The sequence below is a fragment of the Natrix helvetica genome (genome assembly GCF_964273705.1).
Source record: "Natrix helvetica genome assembly, chromosome: W".
Lineage (NCBI taxonomy): Eukaryota > Metazoa > Chordata > Lepidosauria > Squamata > Natricidae > Natrix > Natrix helvetica.
Window position 1 is genome coordinate 820,011 of NC_138555.1, and position 27,131 is coordinate 847,141.

The window sequence follows — 27,131 nt, forward strand, 5'->3', positions numbered from 1 at the left end:
GTGACAAGGGGGAAGGAAAAGAGGCTAAAGAGAGGCCAGGATGACAAGGAAGGAAGGAAAAAGATGTTGAAGACAGGTTATAAAGATGGTATCAGTTTTGGGGAACTTACTTGGGGCAAATAAAGTTGAAATAAAGTTAATGAAACCATTAACACAGGAATCACGCAAAAGCCAGAATCATTAGCATCAGACTTCAAAGGTAAAAAGAGTATAAAATATCGAGTCAATCCCAGTTTAGTAGCTAGTCCAGGAACGGTGTCCTTGCTGCTTGTACCTCCTTCCTGAAAAATAAAATACCTGGCTTCCACGCAGCTTTTCCGCTCAAACTATTTTTCACGCTTCCCGGCGGGAAATTCGAACCTAGCAAAGGAAGATTTGAAACCTTCCAACAATTGGAGAGCCAGCGGGATTCCCAGCCACCGGACAGGGCCCAGAGATAAAATCCCAGCTGGCATGGACCTTTTTTAGTCCAGGGAAGATATCTACGGGCCCTTCCCAGGGCATTGGGTAATAAAGGGAGTCTTTGGGATTTTTTCCCCCTCCTGACAGGTGCCTGAAAGCAGGTGAGCACCATACTAAATTTAAATTTGTAGAAATAAGGGGAGTGAGTGTGGGAGTGCGTGTGTTTGTGTGTATGTGTGGTTGTGGGCTTAATCTGAATAACAGTGGGCTATCCCCTCCCTGACTGATCCCCAGCCGCACCTCTGCCTGTTGCTAGCTCCCCCGAGCTGTGACCGACAGGACAAGAGAACGCAAGGGGGGGGGGGTCGCCAGATGTGAAACCTCCTGTTTGAAGGAGAGGAGCCGAGTGAGGCACAATTGCTGTACTAAGGACTTCTAAGGAACCCTGTGACTATCAATAGAAGAAACCCTAGGAAATCAGAAAGATTAGACTAAATTAAATTGGAGAGCCAGTACTTGTCTGCACATAAACACAAAAGTCTCCTGGATTTGAACTCTTCCAAATCCAAAAACCTTGGCCTGAATAAAGGAGGGTCAGTACTTTTCTGCTGGGGGCAGAAAGTCTCCCGGACTGTTCCTTTTTTTCCAGTCTGAGAATTCCCTCTGCAGGGGAGGGCACTTACTTTGACAGGGAATCAAAGTCTCCACCAGACACCTTTTTTGTCTGCAAACTGACAGCCTGCTGACCTGACTACGCCAAAGTGTGAAAATCCCACATCGGAAACGGGGAAAAAACCATGGGCAGCTGTAGTTCGAAGGTCCTGAATGGACCCCCCCTCGGAGAGTTATTAGAAGCCTGGGACGAACGGCAAATGCCAGTCCTAGCTGGTATGGAAAAGAAGAAAAACACATGCAGGGAATGGGCTTTACTGAGAGATGATACAGGGAAACAAATTTGGCCAGAAAATGGTACTCTTAACTTTCAAACCATAAAAGCACTTAGATCTAAAATCAAGCCCAGCCAAATACCATACTGGTACTGCTGGGCTGAACTATCCCGATCTAGAGATCCAACAGGGAGAAAGGAACTGGATAGCACAGGGAACTCTTCCCCTGGGGAAGACAAGAAACTTACTAAAATCATAGCTCCCTTATTTTAAAAACAGTTCCAGGAAGAGCAAGAGGTGAACACGAATATGTGGTAACTCATACACCATTCTCAGCAGCTGACCTGGTGATTTGGAAAAGGGACACCCCAACCTTTAGGTCTGATCCCCAAACAGTAATCCAGACGCTAAAAACCATAATAGATAGCCATAATCCTTCCTGGGGAGGCATGACCCAACTATTGCAAGTCTTTTTAACAAAAGATGAGCAACTCAAACTGTTTGAAAAAACAGAGGATATAGCCAAACGGCCAATCCTACCTGTCCCAGGACAAAGAAACCCTGCACGAGTTGCCTGGCCATTAGAACGTCCTAATTGGGATTATAATGATGCAAACCATTGGGACACATTCACTAGAGCAAAGGAAAACCTCTTGGAAGCCTTGGATGAAATAGGGAAAAAACCTCTGGATTGGTCAGAGTTCCATAGGACAACACAGAGAGAGACAGAGACCCCAGGTGCGTATTGGGTCCGCCTTTCTGAAGCAGCAGCCACTTATTCTCGTTTAGATCTCAGCTGCCCCAAAGATCAAAAGATCCTGGCCTCTGCTTTTGTTGATCGATCAGCTGGCAACATCCGTGATCATTTCCAGCGGATCGTCTCAAACTGGTCAGCTTTAGAAATATCAGAATTACGAAGAATAGCCAACTTTGTTTATGATCAAAGACAAAAACTAAAAGAGAAGGAAAAAGATAGAAAAAAGGAGAATCGAAAGACAGGAAGACCTGCAGGTTTTTGCAGCTATCAATCATAGGGGGCAGACAGACCGCCAGCCCTTCTCTTACATGAGAAGATGCCGGCGTTGTGAAAAGGAAAATCAACACCCACCCCTCATCCCCCGTGAGTGTAGACATTGCCACAAATGCGGGAATGAGGGACACATCAGCCGAAATTTCAGGCAACAATCCCCACGCAATGATCGTCAGGACACCCGCCCTCAACCCCCCTTTCCAAGAAATGATTCCTACCGTTACCAAGATAGGGAGGATTTAAGGAGGTCATACTGGGAATCCCAGAGGGAAAATAATTCTCAACAGCAGTGACTAGATCAGGAGGATATAGATTTTAAAGCGACCTTCAGTGGTCTTGCCATTCCCTTAAAGAATGGCCCAGAGGGCGAACCCATGCTCCAAATCGTAATAGAAGGAAGGCCATATCAATGTTTAATTGACACAGGGGCAACCACCTCACTTATTATCCCCCCTTTAAAGGTGCAGTAACGCCAGGGGCAAAGGACAATATAATGGGGGTAGGAGTCATTCCCGTGGCACATACCAAGGACATGAGAGTGGAAATTGGTCCTTTTTCTCTGAATCATTCATTCCCTATATGCCCCCAGTCTCCTCTTTCCCTTCTGGGAAGAAACGTGCTATGCAAATCAGGGGCCAAGATCACTTGCAGCAAAGCTGGATTAACCCTCGATATCCCAGCCAAACGCCTACTGTTAACAGTGGTAAATGCTAACCAATTGCATGAGGATCTCAGACCATTAGCATCTTTTCTATGGGGATGGGATAGCACAGAGGTTGGACTATTAAAAGGGGCAACACCAGTCACAATTCAAGTAAGAAAGGGGCCACCTCCATGTGTGCCACAATATAAAATTTCAGCTGAGGCAGTCCAACCTATAAGGAAACTAATAAAGGCGTACTTAGAACAGGGGGTCCTCAGAAAATGCACATCTCCTTGCAACACCCCCATCTTTCCAGTAAAGAAGGCAAAGGTAGGTAGTGAAGGGAACCCTATCTTCCGTCTTATACATGACCTCCGCCTCATTAACTCCCCTGTGATCCCACGTGACCCCATAGTGCCAAATCCAGCAACTATAATAACTGGAGTACCGGCTTCTGCTCCATTTTTTTCAGTCATAGACCTATGCTCAGCTTTTTTCAGTATCCCGGTAGACCAGGCATCCCAATATCTTTTTTCCTTTACTTGGGAGGACCAACAATATATGTGGACTCGCTTGCCTCAAGGCTGCACCGAGTCTCCTACTTTATTTTCTCAAATTTTGAAGGATGATCTCTCTTCCGTTTCCTTACCAAATCAGTCAGCTTTAATTCAATACGTGGATGATTTGTTAACGGCATCCAGCACCAAGTTAGCGTGTAAACTAGATACCCTACACCTACTAAGGCATTGGCAGATAGGGGTCACCGAGTCCCTTTTTGGGAGAGGGGGCGGTTTAGAAATGCGAAGAATAAATAAATAAATAGGAATTAGGAAACTGGCACATAGCTGAATACAGACCATCCTAGCCATGAAGGCCCCCAAAACAAAATGACAAGTAAGAGCCCTATTGGGAGTTTTAGGGTTTTGCCAGCCATGGATCCCCCCCTTTGGGGTACTTGCCAGGCCTCTAATACAACTGGCTAAAAAGGACATGCCTGATCCCATTGAGTGGTCTAAATCACTAGATCGCCCCATTCAAGCAATAAAACAAACTCTAGCCTCTGCCCCCTCCCCCCCTTGGGCTACCCGACTACAAGAAAACTTTCACCCTTTTTGTTCATGAAAAACCAGGCATCGCTTCAGGCGTCTTAACTCAACCATTTGGACACATCAACCGACTGGTGGCGTATTACTCTGTCACATTAGATCCAGTAGCAAAAGGAGCAGTTCCATGCTTAAGAGTTTAAGCCGCAGCCACAGTGGAAATTGTAAAGAAATCTAAGGATTTGGTATTGGGCCAACCTCTAACTTTGAAGGTCCCTCTCTCATGAGGTTTTTGCAATACTCTTAAAGTCCCAGACCCAAGCATTCACCCAACAGCGACTGGCTCAATAGGAGGCTGAATTATTTACATCAGAAAACATCACCTTTGAGAAATGCACAACTTTCAATCCTGCCACATTCCTCCCATTAGAGCAAACTGGGGAAAGTCTTCATGACTGCCTCCATCTAGTGCTGAACTACTCCAACCCAATCTGACAGAGACCCCGTTAGAAAACCCAGACTTAGAACTTTTTCCTGATGGCTCCTCATACACACACGGAGGAAGGAGGGTGTCGGGAGCTGCAGTAGTCTCCCTACATGAGATCATTTGGGCATCCTCGCCCTCTCCTTCACATAGCGCCCAAGCAGCTGAACTTATAGCTTTAACGAAAGCCTGTGAAGCTGCAATGAACCAATCTACCAACCTATATACTGATTCCAAGTATGCTTTTGGGGTTTTCCATGCAACAGGAGCCCCGTGGAAGCAACGGGGGTTCCTTACATCTGCTGGACAACCAATTGCACACGCAACACTGGTAGCCCAATTATTAAATGCCATCCAACTACCAAAAGCTTTGGCCGTCATACATTGCAGAGCACACCAAAAGGATGACTCTCTAATAACAAAAGGGAACCAGTATGCAGACACCACAGCCAAATGGGCAGCAACACAGCCATTGCCTCACCATCTTATGACACCAGCATTAACAATCATTCCTGAAGCGTCCTACAAAGAATTTTTGGATAACGGGGAAGCGAAACAATGGGAGGAAAAGTTGGGAGCAATTTTTAAGGAGGAATTTTGGAGGGTCCCTGATGGAAGGCCTATAGCCCCACGCCGCCTCCTTGGGTTAATTGGCCAAAGGTTGCATGCCAAGGGACATTGTGGAACACAAGCTATGGTAGATGCTATCAGGAGAGAATGGCATGCACCGGGTGCCTACAGTGAGGCTAGGATAGTGGCAAGCACCTGTCAAACATGCCAAGCAAATAACTCCAACTCCAGGAAATCCATTCACAAGGGAGGAAGGCCCTGGGCACAGCGGCCTTTTGAAAAAACACACATGGATTACATACAACTCCCAAAGGCAAACGGGTACCAATATGTCCTTGTATGTAGGGACCAACTGACTCACTGGATAGAGGCCTTCCCTTGCCGACGTGCCACGGCCCTTGAAACAGCCAGACACCTTCTTAAGGATATAGTACCCAGATATGGGGCACCCAGTGTCCTGGACATGGATAGAGGCAAACATTTCATTGCCCAGATCCTCACACACATATTTCAAGCCTTGGGCATTGCACAAAACCTACACGTGCCGCATTCGCCCACATCCTCTGGGGGGACTGAAAGGGCCAACAGGGAAGTGAAGACCCTGCTGGGCAAACTCTGCCAGAAGACATGCCTTTTCTGGCCACAGATGCTCCCAATCGCACTCTTTTACATTAGAACTAGACCTAGACGAGATATTGGAGTCTCCCCCTTTGAGATCCTTTTTGGCTGACCCCCAGATACATTGAAAGGCCTGGACCCACATTCCCTCTCTTTAGAAAAGGGGGATATGGTTCTCTCTTATCTTTCAGCATTACACAAAAGACTGCGGATCCTATGGACTCAAAGTGCCTTGACACAGACCTTGCCCTTGGAGGGATCACCCATTTGAACCAGGAGACTGGGTGTGGATCAAATTCTTCACGAGGACCTCGCCCCTACAACCTAAGTGGAGAGGGCCCTACCAAGTCTTGCTGACCACTCAAACGGCCATCAGGGTTGCTGAGAAGGACTCCTGGATTCATTGGACACATGCCAAGCCTGCAGTCGTAGACCACATCCCACCGTCAGCACTGACACAATCAATTCCAACGATCAAGTTGAGGAAAATCCCTGAGACAGACCAGTGCACATTGCAGACATTTTTTGACAACATAGAACCTGGACGCCAAGATATAAACACTGGAATACAACAAAGTGGACTGTATTTTTTTTTTAAGAAGAAATAACAAACTTTCATTTTATTCCTCTTTTTTTAAAAATGTTCTAATTAATACTCATTTTTTGTCTTAAGGAGGAATTAACAGGTTTTAATTTTTTAAAATTATTATTATTTTTCCCCTTTCTCTCCAAGGGACTAGACCTTTTTTTATTTTTCACCTTTTAAAAAAAAGAGGGAGGGGGAGGAAAAAGGGTCGATCCAACCACGGGAAACAAAAAATTCTATGTAAACACACTGTGTAGCTAATATTGTATATTACTATCTGTACTAGTTGTAACGCAGGTAACAGCATTCTTAGAGCCAAACCTTATCCCAGAGAAAGGAAACATATGGGAATATTTAGCAAAGGAAATACTCAACATCACCAACTTTTGCTTAGCAGGAGGAAAATCAGTCAAGGATATTCTAACCACATGCTTAATGGGAGTAGCATCTAGACCATGTGGTATCCTCAACCACACTACACTTAAGAGACCGCCACCTTCCTGATTCCTACAAAAGCATCTTCAACTGGGGTTATTCATCAGACACTAAGGACTGCACTATGTACAGACTACACATTGCCGCAGTTACTGCTTCTGAGCAGTGTTTTAATCTAACAGGGCGTAGGCCATCGAAAGTCACAGAAGGCATCAACTTAAGCAATACAGATCTACAATGCAGTCACACAGAAACAATCCCATGTTCTTTCAGCTACCTGAGGCTTCCACCAGGATGGTTCTTCTTATGTGGGTTAAAAGCCTTTTCGTATCTCCCTGTGAATGCCACAGGAGGCATTCCTGCACCTTTGGGAGATTGACAATGCTTATGCCCTCCTTACAGAGGCGACACAGAAGAGCTTTTCACACTTTAGACCCAGATTGTGACTCCAAAGTCTCCCTACTCACAAAAGCTGAAGATGTTTCATTGGCAGTATCGCTAGTGGGAGTGCCAGGGCTGGCAGTACGGAATTCCAGGAATTTGAGTAGCCTAGCATGTACCCTAGCCAAAAGTTTAAATTTGACCTCCCATGCCCAGGATGCCCTCAACAGAGAACTGAGAGAGGTCAGAGAAGCCACCCTGGAGAATAGGACAGCAATAGCTTTTCTATTATTGAAACATAACTATGGCTGCGAAGCATTCAAAGGGATGTGTTGCTTTGAAATTGACCAAACTTCTGGACTTGTAGAGAGGGACATTCACCACCTGAAAGAGCTGGCCCAAAATATTGGCCAAGAACAATCATTCTTCGATTTTTCCTGGTTCTTCTCATGGCTACCAGATTTTCATTGGCTCAAAGTCCTCATAGCAACCATAGTCGCTATTTATGTCCTGGGAGCTCTCCTGTGTTGTCTCTGTCAATTCATACCTCTCTTCCTTAGTTGCATAAGAGCCTGTAGGCCTGCCCCTCAATCAAATATCCCAGGGAAACAGGCAGCTCTAATGATGGTTCAAATTGACCACGAATACCAAGCATATTCAGACATCCAATTAGAGGAAGCACACAATAAAGAGAATCACTAAGAACAAAATAAAAATAAAAATTGGGGATTGTAGGAAGGAAATGGGAGGAATTTACCACCACTAAAAGAAAAATAAAGGATAAAATCCTAAAACAAAGGCACCACTAGAAGCTTTTTAGGAAAAACAGGAAACATTGGAATAGATAATCATTTAAAACCCCCATAAAAACAGATAGCCCAAGAAGGGAGACCAAAGTAATTAAGATTCCAATATAGTGGAGGAAAAAACAGGAAATGCGGATATAAGAGGAGGTCGGGCTAGGTGACAAGGGGGAAGCAAAAGGTGCTAAAGACGGAGGAGGGGCCACGCGTTGCAGCGTTACCGTGGCTTTTCTGGTTACTCCAGATGACCCGTTGAATTCTGATCGTTTGGACGGTCCGATTGGACCCAAGCTGTCCCGTAGAGACAGTGGGAGGAAAGGGGTAATTCCGGGGGATCCAGAGACACCCGCAAAGTCTCTGGAAACCCTGGGGAAACCCCTTTTTGCCTGCGATCAAGAGCCAGCCCCCAGACTGCCGAAGCTGCTGCGGCTCCGCAAAGCAAGAGCAGGAGAGAAAGAAGCATGCCGCGTTTTGGTGAGACTATTTGAAAAAAGTTTTTTTTCCGTTTAAATTATACAGAGGACACCCTTAAATCGGAGACTTAAGGAAAATAGAAAATAACCGGAGACTTAACGGCGGGTTTGAATAGAGTTAATTGAAACCATTTGGGCTCCCCCCCTTTTATATCTACCGGAGCCAGACTGGACTTTTGTTACAGCTGTTACAATTGTTGTTGAAGCTTTCTCTTTACTTTCAACTTCCCTTTCTTTTTTAAAGTGACTTCATTAGAGCCATTTTTTTCTTTTACTTTATTCCTTTTAATGCCTGAAAGATCTTTTTTTTTTTTTTTTTTTGCCTAGTTTAATTTTCCCTTTTAGGCAGCGCTTTAAGGGGCTAGGGACTGGATACATTTTAACACTGCCATTTAGCAGGCTTTGAAACACTGTTACTAATTCCTTCTGCAGGGACTATTTTGAGAAAAAAACCATCCACCCAAGGTCGAGACCTGATAAGAAGCAAGAAACACAGCTGTTTATCGCAGGCTGTTTCTTGTGGAGCTGTAAGGTCTGGAAACTTATCTTGGAAGACTTATAAGAGAAAACTGGAGTGACTTTGGAGATTACATCAAGTGTTTATACTATTCTGCTGGGGATGGGATGATTTTTCCTTTTCCTGGTTGGTGATTGTGCTGTTTGTCACTCTCTAAATCTCCACCCCCCCACCCCGAAGTCCTGAAGCCTGGAAGCACTGAATAATTTTTTTCTTTTCTTTTCTTTTTCCTGGTCCCTAAATTCTTTCTTTTTTTCTCTTCTTTTTGAAATAACAGAGACACAATTTTTTCTTTCTCTCCTACCACTCCCTTCATCTACCCTCATCTTTCTTATACGGATTGCCTTTCTTTTCTCTTTCTTTTCTTGCCCCTCTCTTTCTTCTACCCCTTTTCCGTATCCTTTATTATATTTCCCATATTCTGTGCTCTCTATTTAAATCTTGACTTCTCCCCTTATTACTTTTATCTAACTACTATACACCCTTTCTTTCTTTCTCCTCCTCCCTTCCTCTTTTCTTCTTCTTATCTTCTCTTTCTCCTAGTCTCTATTGCAATTGGACTGAACTACAAAACGAAGAAGAAGAAGAGAGAATAAATTAGCAAGATGAGTAGAAAGCCAACACCAGTGGGCTCTACAACAACAACTCCTGCTTCTTCACCGGCAGGAGGACAAAGATCAACACAATCTATGATTCAACAGGAAAAAGAGAAGACCATATCTCTAGATTCAATTATGCAATCAATACAGAAACTACAAACAAGCTCCGATGAAAAATTGGATACACTTATAAAGAAAATGGGCAATATGGAAATGAAGATGGAGAACATAGAAAAAAAACAGATGAAGCAGAGAGAAATATAAAAGATATACAACGGTCGGTCAAAAAACAAGAAGATGTTATGCAAAAAATTGTTGAAAGAGAGAAGCAGAGAGAGAAGAGGGATGAAGAATTTGATTCTAGATTGAGTGAAGTGGAAACAGAAAGCAGTGCAATAATTGGATGGGAGATGGAGCGCTCTGAATATTTTCTGAGGTTTCAAAATATAGTAGAAGAAAAGGGAGAAAATCTGCCACAAATAATATCTGAAATTCTCATAGAAACATTAGGGATACCTGAGGAAAAGATAGTGGATGGGATAGATGAGACATTTCGAGTTAATACAAGATATGCAACAAGAAACTCCCTCCCAAGGGAGGTCCATGTAAGATTTACTAGAAAAGCATTAAAACTACAAATTCTGCAAAATACAAGAGATAAAAAACTGGAATATAAAGGCAAGGAGATTGCAATTCTAAAGCAAATACCAAGAAGGGTGACAGAGAAGAGAAGAAAATTTTTGACTACAGTTTTACTTAAAACAGGAGTTAACTATAGATGGTTGATTCCGGAAGGCCTAATATTTTTATGGCAAGGACAGAGATATAGAATTGATACAATTGAGAAGGCAGAAGCTTTCTATGCAGAACATTTGAGAGGAAAGGCAGAGAAGCCTGGAAACGAAGAGTTACCGGTGCAACTGCTGGGTTTACCTCTAATTGAAACTGAGAAGATAGAGGGTGCTGTAGGTGGAATTGACATTGAAGAAGGTGCTGTTGGGGGTGTAGAGATCAGAGCACAACGGGAACCAAGATCAACTAGAGCTATAAATCCTATATATAAAACATAAGGATGGAAGGAATAAAACTACTCTCAATTAATATAAATGGACTTAATTCGCCAAATAAAAGAAAGAAAATATTTCATAAATTAGGAAAATTAAAATTAGACATAATTTGCCTACAAGAAGTACATATCCAGCAAAGAAACAGCCATCTATTAGTACAACCAAAACTGGGAAAAAACTTTACTTCGTTAGCGGACTGTAAACAAAGAGGTGTGACTTTTTACATTAAAGATAAAATCCCTGCGAAACAAATCTATACAGACGAAGATGGAAGAATTTTAATGGTGGAAGTAATGGACAATGCTAGGAAAATACTGCTAATTGGAATTTACGCACCTAATGAAAAAGAAGATGACTTTTACAAAAAAATCCACAAGAAAATTTCTGATATAGACTATGTGGACATTTGCATGATGGGAGACTTCAATGGTATTGTAGACCAGAACATGGACTATAAAACCCACAAAACAACAAAACCAAATAGAGAAACACTCCCAAAGTCCTTCTTCAGGATGATGGATGAAATAAACCTAAAAGACGTTTGGAGAGAAACTGAAAAACAATACACCTTCTATTCAAATAGACACTTATCGCTCTCTAGAATTGACATGATTTGGGCCTCATCGGACATATCCAGCAGCGCACTAGACGTGGAGATTGAGTCGAGCACTTGGGCGGATCACAATCCAATGGCAATAGGATGGAGACAACAAAGAATAAGATCTAGATGGACACTAGATAACAGGATATTGAAAGAGAAAGAATTTGTAAAGAAAATGGAAAAAGAATTGACTTTCTTCTTTAAAGAAAACAAAAAAGAAGATACGTCCTTGCAGAATCTCTGGGATACAATGAAGGCCTTTTCTAGAGGTTTGATAATAGACTATGCAAGAAAGAGAAATTTAAAGAAAAGACAAGTGTCTAAGGATCTAGAAAAAGATTACAGCACATTGGAAAAAGAACTACAGAAATTTCCACTAAAGAAAGAGATTAAAATAAAGATGGACACAATAAAACACAAAATGGACCTACTGGAAAAGGAGGACTTGGCTCAAAAAATCAGAGGCGCTAAACAGAACTATTTTGAAAATGCAAATAAACCAGGCAGATGGCTGGCATATAAACTGAGAAAAGAAAGAGAGACCAAGAAAATATTACAACTAAGAGATGAACAAGGACAATTACACTATGGAAATATAGAAAAAAAGAAAATTATTCAAGATTACTATGCCAAGTTGTATGAACAAGAGAACATAAAAGAGGAAGAAATGAAACAATATCTACAAAATGCCAAACTCCCCCAAATATCAAATGATACTAGAACTATACTTGAAGATAAAATAACAATGATGGAACTAACTGAGACCCTTAAAAGACAAAATAATGGGAAGGCCCCGGGACCGGATGGCCTCCCTGTGGAATTTTATAGAACACTAGAAAAATCTTTGGCCGTTCCCTTACTAGAAGTTATGAATGAAGTAATGATTGAAAGCAAAATACCTAATTCATGGTTGGAGGCATATATTACATTGCTACCCAAAGAGGAGGCAGACCATACGCAAATTAAGAACTATAGACCTATTTCCTTGTTGAACTCAGATTATAAGCTATTTGCTTCCATACTGGCAGAGAGACTGAAAAAATACTTAAATGGGTTCATCCACTCGGACCAAAATGGTTTTCTACCAAAGAGGCAAATTAGAGACAACATAAGGACAATTCTGGATACCTTGGAATATTATCAGGTCCACTCTGGGAAGCAAATGGCTTTGATGTTTTTGGATGCGCAGAAAGCCTTCGATAATGTGAATTGGATGTTTATGATACAACAAATGGAACAAATGAACTTTGGTAAGAACTTTATTCAAGCCATACAAACGATTTACCACAAGCAAACAGCCAAGATAATGATAAATGGAGAACTGACGGATCCAATCGAAATTAAAAGAGGTACGAGACAAGGCTGTCCACTATCACCACTGCTTTTTGTTTTAACATTAGAAGTACTAAATAGAAAGATTAGAGAAGAGGAAGAAATAAAGGGAATGACTATTAAAAAGGAAGAATACAAGTTGCAAGCATTTGAAGAATTAAATAAATTGGTGTTGAAATTCATATGGCAAGGGAAAAACGCAAGAATAAAACGTAAATTGTTACAAGATGCCAAATCAAGGGGAGGGTGGGGCCTACCCGATTGGGAGTTATATTACCAGGCAGTTATTCTGATGTGGATTAAGGAATGGATAATGCTAAGAAATGCTAGGCTTTTGAATCTAGAGGGTCATGACCTGTTGTTGGGATGGCATGCATATTTATGGTATAAAGGAACTAAAACGCATGGTTATTTCAGAGGGCATTTTATAAGAGAGGCTCTGTTATCAAATTGGGAGAAGGTTAAGAGGTTGCACTACTTGAAAATTCCAGTCTGGATATCAACTATTGAAGCTTTTTCATATCCAATAGTATATAAAAGGGAAGAAACAGTTAGATATGCTGAATTATTGAATACAGAGGGTGAACTTAAATCCATACAAGAATTGAAACAGGAAGGTATTGAACTCAATTGGTATTCATATGTGCAAATACATTCTAGATATAATGAAGATTGAAAAAATGAGGGCTTTTATGATAAAATGACTGAATTAGATAAAATCTTAACAGGCAATGATGAAAAAGTAATTAAAAATTTTTATGATTATCTATTAGAGGTGAAATTATATGAAGAACAAGTGAAAGGAACTATGTTAGCTTAGGGGGAAAACTTTGGACATGGGATTGACCTAGAAAAATGGCAAAAATTGTGGATTCAAAATTATAAAATGACAATGTCAACCGCATATAAAGAGAACTTGTATAAGATCTTTTATAGGTGGCACTTATCCCCATCGAGAATAGCAAGAATGTCGAAGAATAAGTCTGAAAAATGCTGGAAATGTCAACATACGCTGGGCACATTCTACCACATGTGGTGGACCTGTCCTGAAGCTAAAAGATACTGGACTAAAATACACATGTGGTTGGAGAAAATGATACATAAACATATAGACTTGAAACCAGAACTCTTTTTATTGGGAATAATACCAGAAATATACAACAAGGACTTGAAATATTTGATTATAAATGTGTTAACAGCTGCTAGAATTGTATTTGCCAAAAACTGGAAAAATGAGAATGTACCAACAGAGGAAGAAATTGTTCGGAAGATAATGGACTGTGCTGAAATGAGTAAACTTACATTTGAAATTAGAGAACTAGAGGATGATCTATAAAGTATGGGATTTGTTTTATCAATGGTTGGATAAAAAAACCTGGAAATGATTTTGCCCCCCTTTATCTTATCTTATATGTAATAATAATAGAAAGCTATACTTAATGTTTGCGGTATTTCCCGGGTCTCCTCCGGGGGTGACCGCATCAAGGCGGGACCACTCAGGGGGGAATGAAGACAAACGCATGGTTTTTCCTCGGGGCGAGTGGGCCCAGAAGGAATTCTGGACCCCCCTTTTATTAGCAGCGTATGCGGAAACAAAAGCATTCTGAATTATCATTGGTTACATACAATACATTTACCTGTCGCTCAAGCGGTGCTTTTTGGTGTTAGTATCTTATCAGCTTGGACTATATGTTCCCTAGGCTGCTTTAGCCTGGAAAGTCTCCGTTGTGCATTGTTCTATTTTGCAGACACAGCTTTCTAGATGGGGTCCTCCCAGTGGGCATCCAGCTCAACCCGCATTCAATACTCAATTTATTTCAGTCCCAAATTCCGTATACGTGTTCCAATCAGGAAAACTGATCTGCACATATACCATGGCGAGCTCATTCCCACAAATGTTGAAAAAAATATCCTTTTTTTTCTCTCTTTTTATATGTGTTAAGCTTTTACTATGAAACAGACTACTTACTTATACGATATAAGAATAATAAGGTATTTAATATATAAGAGTGAGATGATTTAAATTGTTAGGTATGATTGTAGTTGGTGACTATTTTATAATATAAAATGGAATAATGATGATGTAATGAATAATGGATATAAATATAGACTGAAATACTTAATGACCACATGGATTGACAAACAATAATGGAAAATTACATTCGGAGTTGTGGATGATTGGAAATTTTATGGTTAATGGAAAGTAGAAATGTCTTATATGAATTAATGAGAATTTTTTTGACTTAATCCTTATTCTTATTTTTTACAGATTGGTGATACAATTTTATAGAGACTTATTGTTACCTAGTAGATAATTATGGATGTAAAGAAACAAGGGTTGTCACAAATGAAAGAATATTAATGGTAACTTGAACACACAATGCTCAATGAAATATTTAACTATGTTTAATGGATAATTAGTGACTTTATTCTTAATTGTAAAAACCACTGCACAAAAACTTGTAACCAAACGACATGCTTGATGAAATTGTGTTTTTTCTTTTTCCTCCATGCTCTTGCTCTGTATGTGTTGTTTTGTCTTTTTTTAAAGAAAATAAAATAAAATTTATATACCAAAAAAAAAAAAAAAACCCTGGCAACCCACCACTGGTGTGCATGGTTTCCAAAACGCTTGGCATAAAATGCACGTAACTGGAAAAAGTATAAGCTGTCTATAAAAAACATAAAACGGGTATTAGATGAATGTCAAACCAGAAGGTGGCAGCTGTAACTGCAAGCAGGGCCCAAAAGGGGCAATGCAGCTTATGTCAAGTAAAAGTTGGTTAAAACTGTGAAGCTCTGAACAGGAAAAGGGGAGGGGGAGGAAATGGGTCAGTGTTAGGGGGATAAAAGGACTGACAGGTGCCTTGACACGCATCCATTCCGCTGTACCTATATTTGCAAATACGTTAATAAAATTCTTTGCTACTTTCAATTTATTGTCTCGGGTAGTTCCATATGCAAACGTGAACTGTTTATCACAATATCATTATTTGTAAACATAGGAAAATGAAGGTTTCCTATTTAGCTTGCAGACTTTGGATTCATTGAATGAGTTTACCAAAAATGTACGTATGGAGGAATATACACAGCCTCCTGCTACATACTGAAGCTCCCTTTCATGCTGAATAAACTACATTATTAATGGAAAACTGTCTTATAGATTTTTAACTCCAAAAGCATTTTATTAAAATAAATTTGATAAAAATAAAAAAATCAGATTAAAAAAAATCGGATCTAAATTTTCAAAAATCCGATTCTTTTGATGTTTTAAAAAATAATTGATTTTTATCCACCCTGGGAAATCCGATTGGGGAAAAAATAGATGAGTTATACTGAGGGAAAGGTGGAGAAATGAACCTGAGGGAAACAGAGAAATTAGACTGAGAGGAAAGGTAGGGAAAGGAGGAGGAAGGGAAAAGGGGAGACTGAGAGAAAGGGAGGGAAGCAGAGGAATTAACGAAGGAGCAGAGGGAATGAAGGAGAAGCAGGAGGAGGACACAGTGAGGGAGGGGAAGAAGGGCTCCTTCCTGCTGGGAGGAGACTTCATATGGGACTGGCTGGAAGGACAAGACAGCAGAGTCCAGGTGACCGAAGCAACTGGAGCTGCCTGAGCGAGGGACCAGGGTGGACTGGCAGCCATAACGACGGACTGTCGCAAGGGAAGGCACCTGGCTGGTTGGAAAAGAGGGCCAGGGGAACCGGACTCCAGCGACCCTTTCGGCTGGAAAGGCCTGGAAGCCGAGGCTGGACCGAACACCACAAAGCCGACTGGAGATGCCTGCAAGATGGACAGAGGCTCAATGGCTCCGTTGGGCACCATCTCAAGTTTTGATGAAATCCTGCAGACACGCCCGAAAGTCAGTGTGATTTCTGACAGCATCATCGGAGTCTTGGAGAGTCTGATCACAGGTGATCGGAAAAAATGACACAGAGACGCATAGACTTTAAACCAGAGACTCTTTTATTGGGTATTATACCAGATACATACAATAAAGGCTTGAAACATTTGATCGTAAATGTTTCACCGGCAGCCAGAATTGTATTTGCAAAGAAATTGGAAAAATGAGAGTCCGAGGTCCTCCTCTGGACCCCTCCCCTCAGACCAACTGGGGAGAGAGCCCAGAGGGCTGACCGTGGGGTGGGGAGTGGGGAGGGTCTCTAACCTTCACAAGAGAAGATAGCGGGGGGGGGGGGGATAGGAGGAAGAGCCTCCTCCTTCCAGAAGACCCCCAACTCTTCTCCCTCTTGGAAAAGGGGGTTTAAATTTCAGATTTAAACAGATTGCAGATTCTGGGGGAACATGGCCCAAACTCCCAATGAGCAGAAGCAGCTCTATAGAGCAGGGGGGTCTCCAAACACGGCAACTTTAAGACTTGTGGACATCAACTCCCAGAATTCCTCAGGTAGCGTGGTTGGCCGGGGAATTCTGGGAGTTGAAGTCCACAAGTCTTGAAGTTGCTGACTTTGGGAAAGGAGGAAGAGAGTTCTTTGCTGCCCTCTGCTGGACGGTCGTGGAACTCATTTCTCAAACACATTTCCTGTTTCTTTTTTCTTGCAAAGAGGCTGCAGCGCTTCAAAAGAGGAAGTGAACTTTTTTGTTTGTTTCCCCCCTGGTCTTTTCACTTTCGTTTTCTGGGCGCCCGGAAGACAAAGCAGAAGACGGGGCTTTCCTTACAATTCCCAGGCTGAGCCTTGAACCCGGGACTGGAGAAGCAGAGCGGAGGTCCAGCCTTTGGAGGAAGCGGGGTGCAGCTGCTCCCCCCTGGACAGCTTTAGAGGGTCAGGCAGGTAAGGGGCTTCGCAGGGTCTCCTGCTTTGAGGAAGACCCTCTGCTTCCTCCATCCTTTCCCCCAGCCTCGCAGAAGAATATATCTATTCTTATGTATTCCTTGTGTTTTAATTTGACTGTACACCGCCCCGAGTCCCTTTTGGGAGAGGGGGCGGTCTAGAAATTTAAAATAAAGTAAAGTAAAAGTAAAGCAGACCCTGAAGAAGACCTCAAAGGAAGGGGAGGAAAAGTTGTCCCCATTTCAGGGAGACTTTTTAGGATAGTTAACCCAGAAGAGATGATGAGACTGGCAGATCCACTCCCCCCCCCCCCGGTATTCCGGATCCCTCCAACCAGACTCCCGGGACCCCCAAGTGGGCATTTCACAGGGCCGCAGGGTGGAGGGGGGTGAGGGCAGAGCTCCTCCTGGGCCTGTGGGGGGAAGCGGGTCAGGGAGCAGCAGAGAGCAAGAGGCCTGTGGTCTCTGGGAGAAGCCAACAGAGGGATGGGACAGAGGAGATCCTAATGTTAGCAAAGTCAATGGGGGAGGGGAGGGAGGCCAATGGAGGGAAATTAGTAGATGAGATCCTAACATTGCGAAGGGGATCCTGAGATATTTAGGATCCCGTCTTTCTTGTTAGGAAAGGCAACTTCAGGTGGGGGGGGGGGAAAGCAAGTGGATTAGCAACAAGTGTGGCACAGAAGCCCCTGTGTTGTTGTTGGGGGTGGTGTTGTAATTTGGGGAGGGGGAGTTGCTCCTTTTCTGAAGGCTGCTGAATTCTCTCCTGGCAGCCAAATAAGGTGAGACCAGGAATCGAGATCAGGGAAGCAACATCTTCTTCCCACCCACCCCCACCCACCCATTATCCTCCTCAATTCCATCTCCCCCACCCACAATTCCAAATTTTGGTCTTCCTGGAGGGATCACACTTAGCCCTCTGTGGGGGGGGGGAGTGGAAGGAAGCGGGGATTTTCTCCTTGGTTCTATGTTGCTTCTCTCCTTGGTTGGTTTCAAACCATGGGTGGGAATTCATGAAAGGGAGAAAGAACTTGGAACTAAGGAGAAACTTCCTAACAGTGAGAACAATTAACCAGTGGAACATCTGGCCACCAGACCTCGTGGGGGCTTCATCACTGGACCTCCAAGGTCCCTTCCAGCTTTGTGATTCTCTGATTCTGTAAGGATGTCCTGCTTGAACAAGAGGTTGGACTAGATGACCTCTGAGGTCCCTTCCAACTATGTCCTTTTATGATTCTGTAACAGTCTCCTGCTTGAACAGGGGGTTGGAGTAGATGACCTCCAAGGACCTGTCCAGCTTTGTGATTCTATGATTCTGTAAGGGTCTCCTGCTTCAGCAGGGGGCTGGACTAGATGACCTCTGAGGTCCCTTCCAGCTCTGGTATTCTGAATCGGAATGGGAGGGGTTGCTGCCTAGAGACACCGAAGATGGACCCATCTTCCTTTTGGGGGAAAGTTCTGGAGAGAGTGGTTGTGTGGCAGCTCCAGAGGTTTGTGGAGGAAATGGATTATCTGGACCTTTTAGCAGTCGTCATAATTCAGGCTTGGATTTGTGAGAGAAACGGCATTGGCTGCGCTTTTCAATGATCTCTGTACAAGATAGAAAGTCAACGTCAGGATTGTATTGTCCTGTGTGCAAACACACAACTAGTTGATTGGCCATTGAGCAAACGGACTGCCGTTGCCGTTTCCACGGCTGAGGCGGAGCTCATAGCGTTGTCAGAATTGTGTTCAGAGTTAACACGGTAGACACAATAGTTAAAAGATGTGGATATTGAAGCGAAGAGGGCTATACCAGTGTCTGAAGACAACACATCATGTACACAAATGGCAAGAGAACCAGTTGTTAAAAAATTTGCAGCCCAACACAGAATAGCCCTAATTTATTCTCCATCAGAAAACAATTTGGTTGATGTCATCACAAAGCCACGGAGTATACAAAGAGACAAAGATCTTGTGGAATAACTCGGCTTAAATGCTGTTCAGGTGTAAAATTGGAGTGGTTCTAAGACACAGGTGTCAAACTCATGGCCTGAGATCATCCGCACCCCCAGTTTACTGAAGGGGGGAAAAGTCCCGATACGTCACATGATGATGACATGACGATGTGAGTTTGACAACCCCGTTCTAAGATATTTCATTCAATAAATCAAAGTGTACAATGGACAGAGTACATGGTTGTAGCCGATTGGTTGGAAGGCACGATAGGCCCCTACATGAGGCAATCTACATTATGATTGGTTGCTGGGGGAGAAGGGGCACTTTCTCTTTTTCCCGCCTTTTTTCTTCTGCGTCTGCTGTTCTGGGGTTTACCTGACGATTTACCTCATGATGCTCCAGCTTTCGTGGCCACCTTGTTTGCCGTATATTGTAAATATAAATTCATTTATATAAAACGTAAAGGTCGCATCAGAGTTTTCTGACTCGGTTTGGACACAGGCTGCAGAATTCCCTGACAAACCGAATCGACATCAGTGGGTGGAGGGTGGCTTGTGCCCACATCCTGCATCCCCTCAGAGAGTCATCGGTTAGTTCTGGCGTCCTCCAGAAGTTTCTTCTCTCTTACAGGGAACCTGAAGCTTCAGCGACACGCAAGAGCCGAACATGGCCCAGGCCGAGGACCCCATTGGGACCCCAGCCCTGGGCCGCCCCTTCCAGCTGGGGATGCTGTACGACTGCCGCAAGGACGCCCTCATCCCAGGTAGGAGCCGGAAGAGAAGAAGGCAGAGGGGCATCTCCTGGGGGAAACTCTGGAGGAAAGCAGACTGGAGCTGCCATCAATGCACAGACTCAGCCCAGGGACGCTTCAGAGTGGGATTCCTGGGCCCAGGGTCTGCTAATACCATGTTTCTCCCAAAATAAAACCCCATTTTATTTCATTTTGGGTCCTGAAATAAGCACTAGGGCTTATTTACAGGGAGTGTCTTGCCTTCTTTTGAATGCCACCATGACGAGGCAGGGGTGGAAGTGAACGACACGCACACCGGCCGACCTTAGAGGCCCTGTGGCTCCACAGCAGAACTGCCTTGCTGCGGGAGCACTGACAGCCACGTGCAGCCGGAATCCACATGGCCACTGGCTCACTTCTGGCACCAGCGCGGCACCACAGCGGAAGGCCAAGTGACGGAGCCAGGCAAAACGCTCTGTTCGCAAGCACTCCATAGGCACCCAAACACTTTTTCCCCGGATGGAGAAATGAGGGAGACTTGAAGCTTCGTCTGCTTGCAAATGGGACACTTTGAAACAGAGCAATTAGTGTCCCCTTTGCAAGCAGACGAAGCTTCTTCTCCCTCTGGATGAAAAGTGTGTGGTGGAACTAGGAGGCGGCAGAGGCACAGGGGGGAGGCGGGCTATCCCAACGCACCATCCACTCCATCCCACCGTCTCTGGGCTTGCTTGTGGCTGCATGGAGTAGGCGCCCATGTGAGGCATCAGGATTGTTTTCCCCCCTCCCATGCCTCCGTCTCTGCCTGCTGCCGGTGTCACCGCACAAGCCTCCCACGAGTCTCCCGTGAACCAGGCAGCTGTATGGCAAATCCGGATGTCTCCCACCCCCCAGACTCTCCCTCTGCAGTCAGATTTAACGGTATCTGTACTGTTCGGGGGGGGGTTATTTTTGGGGTAGGGCTTATATTAAGCCCACCCCAAAAGATCACGCTAGGGTTTATTTTCAGGGGGGGTTCTTATTTTGGGGGAAACACGGTAGCAGCTAGCCAAGCAGGGGCTTCTGCCTGTGAATTCATATCCACCCTTTCGCCAGGCACACAGCAGGGCACCCTTGACTGCCAATCACGGGATGAATTTTCCTCTCCTGAACCAAAGTCACTGAAATGGTTTGGAAAATGGTGTAAAAAAGCAGTTCAGACCTCACACAGAGTGGTGAAGGGAAGGATGTGCAGGTGCTGTTCCTGAGGGGGTCTGAACAGAGACGATGCACATGATGAAAAACGTGGTTTCCCCCGGGAGTGGGAAATCTCTCTTGAGGAATTCCCATTCCTCTCTGCTCAGTCAAAAGCAGTCAAACAGAGAAGAAGTGTCAGAGTATAGTTTCTCCAGGGAGTGAGAAATCTGTCTTGAGGTCAAGATGTGCCTAGGAATTCCCATTCCCCTCTACTCAGTCAAAAGCCTTTGCAGTTTGTGGTATTTTGCAAAACATACAGGAGGCTTCCTTGGTGATGGCCAGACAGAAGAAATGAAGAAGCCATCTAGAGCCGTGATGGTGAACCTATGGCACACATGTGGGAAGTGGCACGAAGAGCGATCTCTCCGGGCATGCCAGCTGTCATCGGTTGGTCTTTTGGGTTTTAGCGCGCGCATGCATGCTGACCACCTGCTCTTCGTGTGCATGGGAGTGCCAGAAAATGGAAGAGTACTGGAAAACCAGAAGACCATGTGGCCGGCATGCATGCGCCCACCGGGAAGCTGAGCTTGTGTTTTCCGGTGCTCTCTCTCTCTTACGTGCTGCTCTTCCAGTTTCTCATGCGTACCGCCACGCTCCCATTTTGGCACTCGGTACCAAAGGTTTGCCATCACTGCTCTATGGAAAATAACGTCTCACTTGTCCAACCTCTCTGAATCCTCTCAATCCAGTTGCAGGTATTTCGGAGGTCTGGTTTCACTTTTATCTGCCTGTTTCCTTCTGTTCCATGCAGGAGTCGCCCTTTGGGACTATAGTTCTCTTCAGAAGGACCTGACCACCAACCTTCAGCCCAAGACAGCCACTGAAATCATTGCTTCTGACAGCATAGATGACAAGGCCTCTGCCCTGGACATCTCAGCCTCCCTCAAGGCCAGTTTCCTGGGAGGGCTGATTGATATAAGAGGGTCAGCCGAATATCTTCATGACACCAAGAAGTCCAAGAAACAGGCCAGAGTCACCGTCCAGTACAAAACCACCACCAGGTATGAACAGCTGACAATGAGTCATCGAGGAATCCAGAATGTCTCTTACCCAGCCGTCTTTGAGCATGGCACAGCCACCCATGTGGTCACCGCCATCCTCTATGGAGCCCAGGCTTTCTTCGTCTTTGACCGAGAAGTTTCCTCAACGGAGATGGTGAAAAATATAGAAGGAAACCTCAATTCTACACTCATAAAGGAAATGTCTATTGGAGGAGAAGCAGAGGTCCAGCTGACTGAGGAGGAGAAAGCGAATGCTCTGAAGTTCAGATGCAAGTTCCACGGAGACTTTTCTCTGGAGAAAAATCCAGTCACTTTCCAAGATGCCATGAAAGTTTATGAGACTCTACCAAAAATGTTAGGGAAAGATGGGGAGAAGGCTGTGCCTGTGTGGGTTTGGCTCTACCCTCTGACCAAGCTGGATAGCAGAGCAGCTAAGATGGTCCGTGAGATCAACGTTGTGTGGATCTTTGATGCTGAAAAGATCTTGGAGGAACTCAACGAAATCCAGATGCAAAGCAACGATCTAGCCAACGATCCCATGGCTGAGACCTTCCCTGAAATCAAGAGGAAGATCCAGCAGTTCAAGGATCTGTTAAAGCAACACAGGCAGACTTTCCAGAAACAGCTGGCCAGAGTGTTGCCTTCCATCCGGGGAGGAGGGCAGGAGGAAGGGACCCTGGTGGACCTCTTGATGTCCGTCAAACAGTCACCCTTCAACAGCCAAAAACTCCATGAATTTCTGGACACCAAGAAAAGAGAAATGAACTTTGTCAAATCTTATCTGACTATTTTAAATGAAATAGAAGTTATCTCATCTCAGAACAAGCTGGAAGAAATAGTTCTGGACCCCCAGAATGCATATGTGGTCTCCTTTGTATTCACCTCTTTACATGAAGAAGAGCCATTTCTGTTGAGCTCACAGGATTGGCTTCAGGAGCAATTCTTGCCAGAATCACTTAAGTCCACAAGGTCCTCCCCTGGGTTGAAAAAAGGCCTGGCCTGGTTTGAGGACAAGGAGAGGACCTGCAGTGCTCGCCAAGCTGCCAAATCCATCCAAGACTTTTTCAGTGCCAATCAATTCAATGAGGAAGTCTGTTACGTTGTGGCCTCACTGCCAGATGCAAACAACCCAGGAGCCTCAATATACCTTTACGAAGATGGAGAGCTGCTCAGCAAGAACTTTGAGTTGCCCTCAAAACCTCTCCCTTTCCTGATCAGTGAACTCAGACATGACAGCATTCAGCTGAAGTTTCAGCCAGCTGAACATGGAAAGGCTACAATCTCCAGCTATCAGGTTTGGTACAAGATCAAAGGGGAAGAAATGTGGAGGTTTGTGTTGACAATGGATGCCAGGGAGATGTTCCTGCTGAAAGATCTAGCTCCAAACACAGATTATCAGTTCCAGTACTCTGCTTGTTGCATTGTAGGCCATGGTAAATCCAGTGACCTGAGCCCACCTATAAAGACCCTTCCCACCAGCCCTCCTGAGAAATTGAGAATGGTCACTGCGGCATCTTCTGTCATCTCTGTGGCCTGGATGAGTCCCAGCATCGTTGCCTCAGGAGTTGCGGTCAAGGAGTACAAGGTGGCATACAGAATGGTGGAGGCTGGAGTTGGAAAGGACCAATGGACTAGAATAAGGACAAGGAGAAAAACAGAGTTTTACCCCATCAAAGGTCTAAAGCCCCAGACAACATATAGAATACGGGTGTCCGCCTTGTGTGATAATGGAGCCTTTAGTCTCCCCAGCGAGGAGTTGGAGGTCTTCACTTCACTGGAGGAAGAAAGTGCAGGCAATGTAGCTGACCATTTCATTCAGGTAATCTCCCTGGTGGAGGAAAGGCAGCCCTTAGTCTTTGCCTTTCCTCTGGAGAAAGTCCCCTCAGATGCCTCCACCTCTTCTCTCTTGTACCAGCTTGGAAAGGGGGACCCGGAAGTGCCCAACAAAGTGATCCTGGTGATGGGAGCATCAGGGAGTGGAAAAACCACTCTGATCAACGGGATGATCAATTATATCCTGGGTGTCCAGTGGGAAGACAATTTCAGATTCAAACTCATTCATGAAACCACTCAGAGAAGCGAAAGTGGAAGCAGGACGTCTGAAGTCACAGCCTACGTGGTGAACCATCAGAAGGGCTTCCCAATTCCCTATTCTCTCTCAATCATTGACACTCCAGGATTTGGAGGCCCAAGAGGCGCAGAGCAAGACAAACTGGTTGAGGAGCAAATCCGAGAGTTTTTCTCCACCCCTGGGGGCATTGACCACGTGGATGCCATCTGCTTTGTGGCTCAGGCCTTCCTTGTCCATTCACCCTATGCCCAGAAACCCATGTTTGATCTTATGCTGTCCATGTTGGGAAAAGACGTGAAGGATAAAGTCCAACTCCTGATCACCTTTGCGGATGGGGGGACCCCACCTGTCCTGGAGGCCCTCAAGGAGGCTGATCTGTCATGTGCTCAGAATGAGTCGGGTATCCCTCTGCACTTCAGATTCAACCATTCATCCCTCTTTGCTCCCCGAGAATACGGAGGAATCCGTAATGCTGCTGCTGAAATGTTCTGGAAAATGAGCACTGAGAGCATGAAGGATTTCTTTGACTCATTAGAGATGGTGGAGAACAAAAGTTTAACCTTGACCATGGAGGTCCTCAAGGAACATCAGGAAGTGGAAGCTGCTCTCAGAAGTCCTCCCCCTCCTAAGGTTGAGCAAGTGCACCCAAATAGTTTCCAGATTAGTATTGATCCGGTAGCCATTGGGAAGCCTTCGGTCTCCAGGTATCTGGTGGAATATCGGATTGCAGGAGGTAATTGGAAAGGTCTCAATACCGAAGGCCCTCAGGATCAATTCACCCTGGACGATGTCTACCCAAATCTTCAGTACCAATTCCGATGTGCAGCCGTGACTCCAGGAGGGCTCGGTCAATGGAGCGAAGTAATCCATCGCATCTGTCCTACAGGGAGGCCTGCTGAGGTAACTCGACCTTGGAGGGACGTGGAGGAGGAGGAGAGAGTAGAATATCTTGATACCAGTTGTGGGGTCTCCATCTCTGGAGATTTTTAAGGAAAGACTGGACAGCCACTTGTCTGAAATGATAAAGGGTCTCCTGCTTGAGCAGGGGGTTGGGTGAGAAGACCCCCAAAGTCTCCCACTCTGCACCCAGGGAGGAGAGCCGTGGGGCAGGGGAGGTTCCCAAGGGGCAGAATTGGGTGGAGGTGGGGGAGGGCACAGATGCAAATCAGCATCCTCAGCAGAGGTTGATTTCCTGGGATCTCAGGGGATACAAGAAAAAGCCCCCACCAAAGGAGCCTCCCACCCCCCATCCTCCCAGAAAGGATTCAGTTCAGACTACCTTGGAGGGGAAACTGGGAGGCCAAATAGTGGGTGGCGGGAGGGGCAGAGGGGGGGGGGGAACCTGGAGGAAGATGACCTGGGGTGACCCTTGGGGACAATCTGGAGCTGCAGCAGGAGCAGTTAAAGCACCCGAGAACAGGGTCCCTTCGAGCACGGAGCCAACCGTGGGGGAGCTGACAGCCTCTTCGGACATCAATCCCGAAACAAATGCGGGGTCCATATAATTGAAGGGGTGCCTAAAAGGGGGGGTAGCATGGGGGGAGGATCAGATGGGTCAGCCTGGAGGGCAGTGAGGAGGCAGTCATTTTTTATCCCCCCCCTAATTCCTCCCTGTGTCTTCTGGGGGAGGGGAGTTCCTGGCAACCTCCCTGCAAGGCAGCCTCTCCTTTGCCTGATTCTGTTTCTCTTTTCACACAGAAATCCCGGGTTTTATGCTGTGCGATGTGTGTGGAGATGGCTGGAGGCATCCCAGGTAAAGCCTTGTGTCCTGGGGGTGGGGTGGAAGGGAGAGGCCAAGGTGGCTTTACACTGCTGACCGTGTCCCCTTCTCCTCTCCTCTCCCCTTTGGATTGCAGAGTCTGAACGGAGGATCGTCCTGGTGGGCAGAAGAGGAATTGGGAAAAGTGCAACGGGAAACACAATTCTGGGAAGAAAAGTCTTTAAGTCTCATATATCGCGTTACTCAGTAACACAAGCATGCCAAAGGGAGCAGAAGCACCTGGAGGGCAGGAGGGTTGTGGTTGTTGATACGCCTGGCCTTCCCTACACCAGAGGTCCAAAGGAGTCATACGACATTACTGCAGAAGTGAGCAAGTGTGTCAGGGTTTGCTCCCCGGGTCCCCACGTCTTTCTGTGGGTAATGCGCGATGACATTTTCACTCAGTATGAGAAGGACGTGGCTCAGCTGATCACAAACATTTTTGGCCTGAAAGCCAAGGATTACACGATCCTCTTGTGTACCCATAAAGACGAACTGCAAGGTGGATCTCTTGAAAGTATGATCTCTGCCCAGGATGAAAACCTGCAGGAATACTTTGCGGAATGTGGGAACCGGTTATTGGCTTTCAACAACAAGGCCAAAGGGAAAGAACGAGAAGCTCAGGTGGCCAAACTGATGGCCATGATTGATGATCTGGTGGAAACGAACAGCCATGCTCCTTGTTTCACAGAAGACTTGATGAAGGTCAACTAAAAACACAACCTCTGATTGTTTCCCTTTCCATCAGAGACCAGGAAGTCTCTCTAATTGAGCCTCTGCTCCCGAGGTGGCAGCTCTGCCAAAGGCCATTCTCAGGCTTCAAAAGGCGATTTTGCTCTCGCAGCTATTATCGCTTCTCAGCTTCCAACGAATTACAAAGGAGGAGATAGAACTGAGGTTTCAGACATCAAGATGCAGCTGTGGGAACCAAGGACACTTCATCAGGTGTTTACCAGGAGTTTCTCACAACAATACCAGGAGATTCCATTGGACAATGTGACCTGGTCCAATAGGGGGAGGGAGAACCTGAATTTTAACTGTGTGGCTCTGCGTGGGAATTGGCTAGATCTGGTTTTGCCCTCAGATTGTCTCAACTCAATAAAGTTTGGCATTAGGAGATTGGATCGTCTCGACCGTG

The 27,131-nt window shown here is 45.0% G+C and overlaps 1 protein-coding gene across 1 annotated transcript; it reads left to right on the forward strand.

Moving 5' to 3' along the window:
- Nucleotides 1–17,038: 17,038 nt before the first annotated feature.
- Nucleotides 17,039–27,106, forward strand: LOC309400648 (uncharacterized protein). Its single transcript, XM_081969213.1, has 5 exons — nucleotides 17,039–17,262; nucleotides 19,830–19,962; nucleotides 21,914–25,134; nucleotides 25,933–25,987; nucleotides 26,091–27,106. Exons 2-5 carry the CDS (start codon nucleotides 19,866–19,868, stop codon nucleotides 26,705–26,707), a joined length of 3,990 nt encoding a protein of 1,329 aa, XP_081825339.1. The 5' UTR covers nucleotides 17,039–17,262; nucleotides 19,830–19,865; the 3' UTR covers nucleotides 26,708–27,106.
- Nucleotides 27,107–27,131: the final 25 nt, after the last annotated feature.

What these genes read in the sequence shown, in the direction of transcription:
- LOC309400648 (XM_081969213.1), top strand. Translation starts at nt 19,866, where the DNA reads ATGGCCCAGGCCGAGGACCCCATTGGGACCCCAGCCCTGGGCCGCCCC. An exon ending in CAAGGACGCCCTCATCCCAG is followed by an intron (nt 19,963 to 21,913) that starts GTAGGAGCCGGA and finishes TGTTCCATGCAG; the next exon opens with GAGTCGCCCTTTGGGACTAT. An exon ending in GATGGCTGGAGGCATCCCAG is followed by an intron (nt 25,988 to 26,090) that starts GTAAAGCCTTGT and finishes TTTGGATTGCAG; the next exon opens with AGTCTGAACGGAGGATCGTC.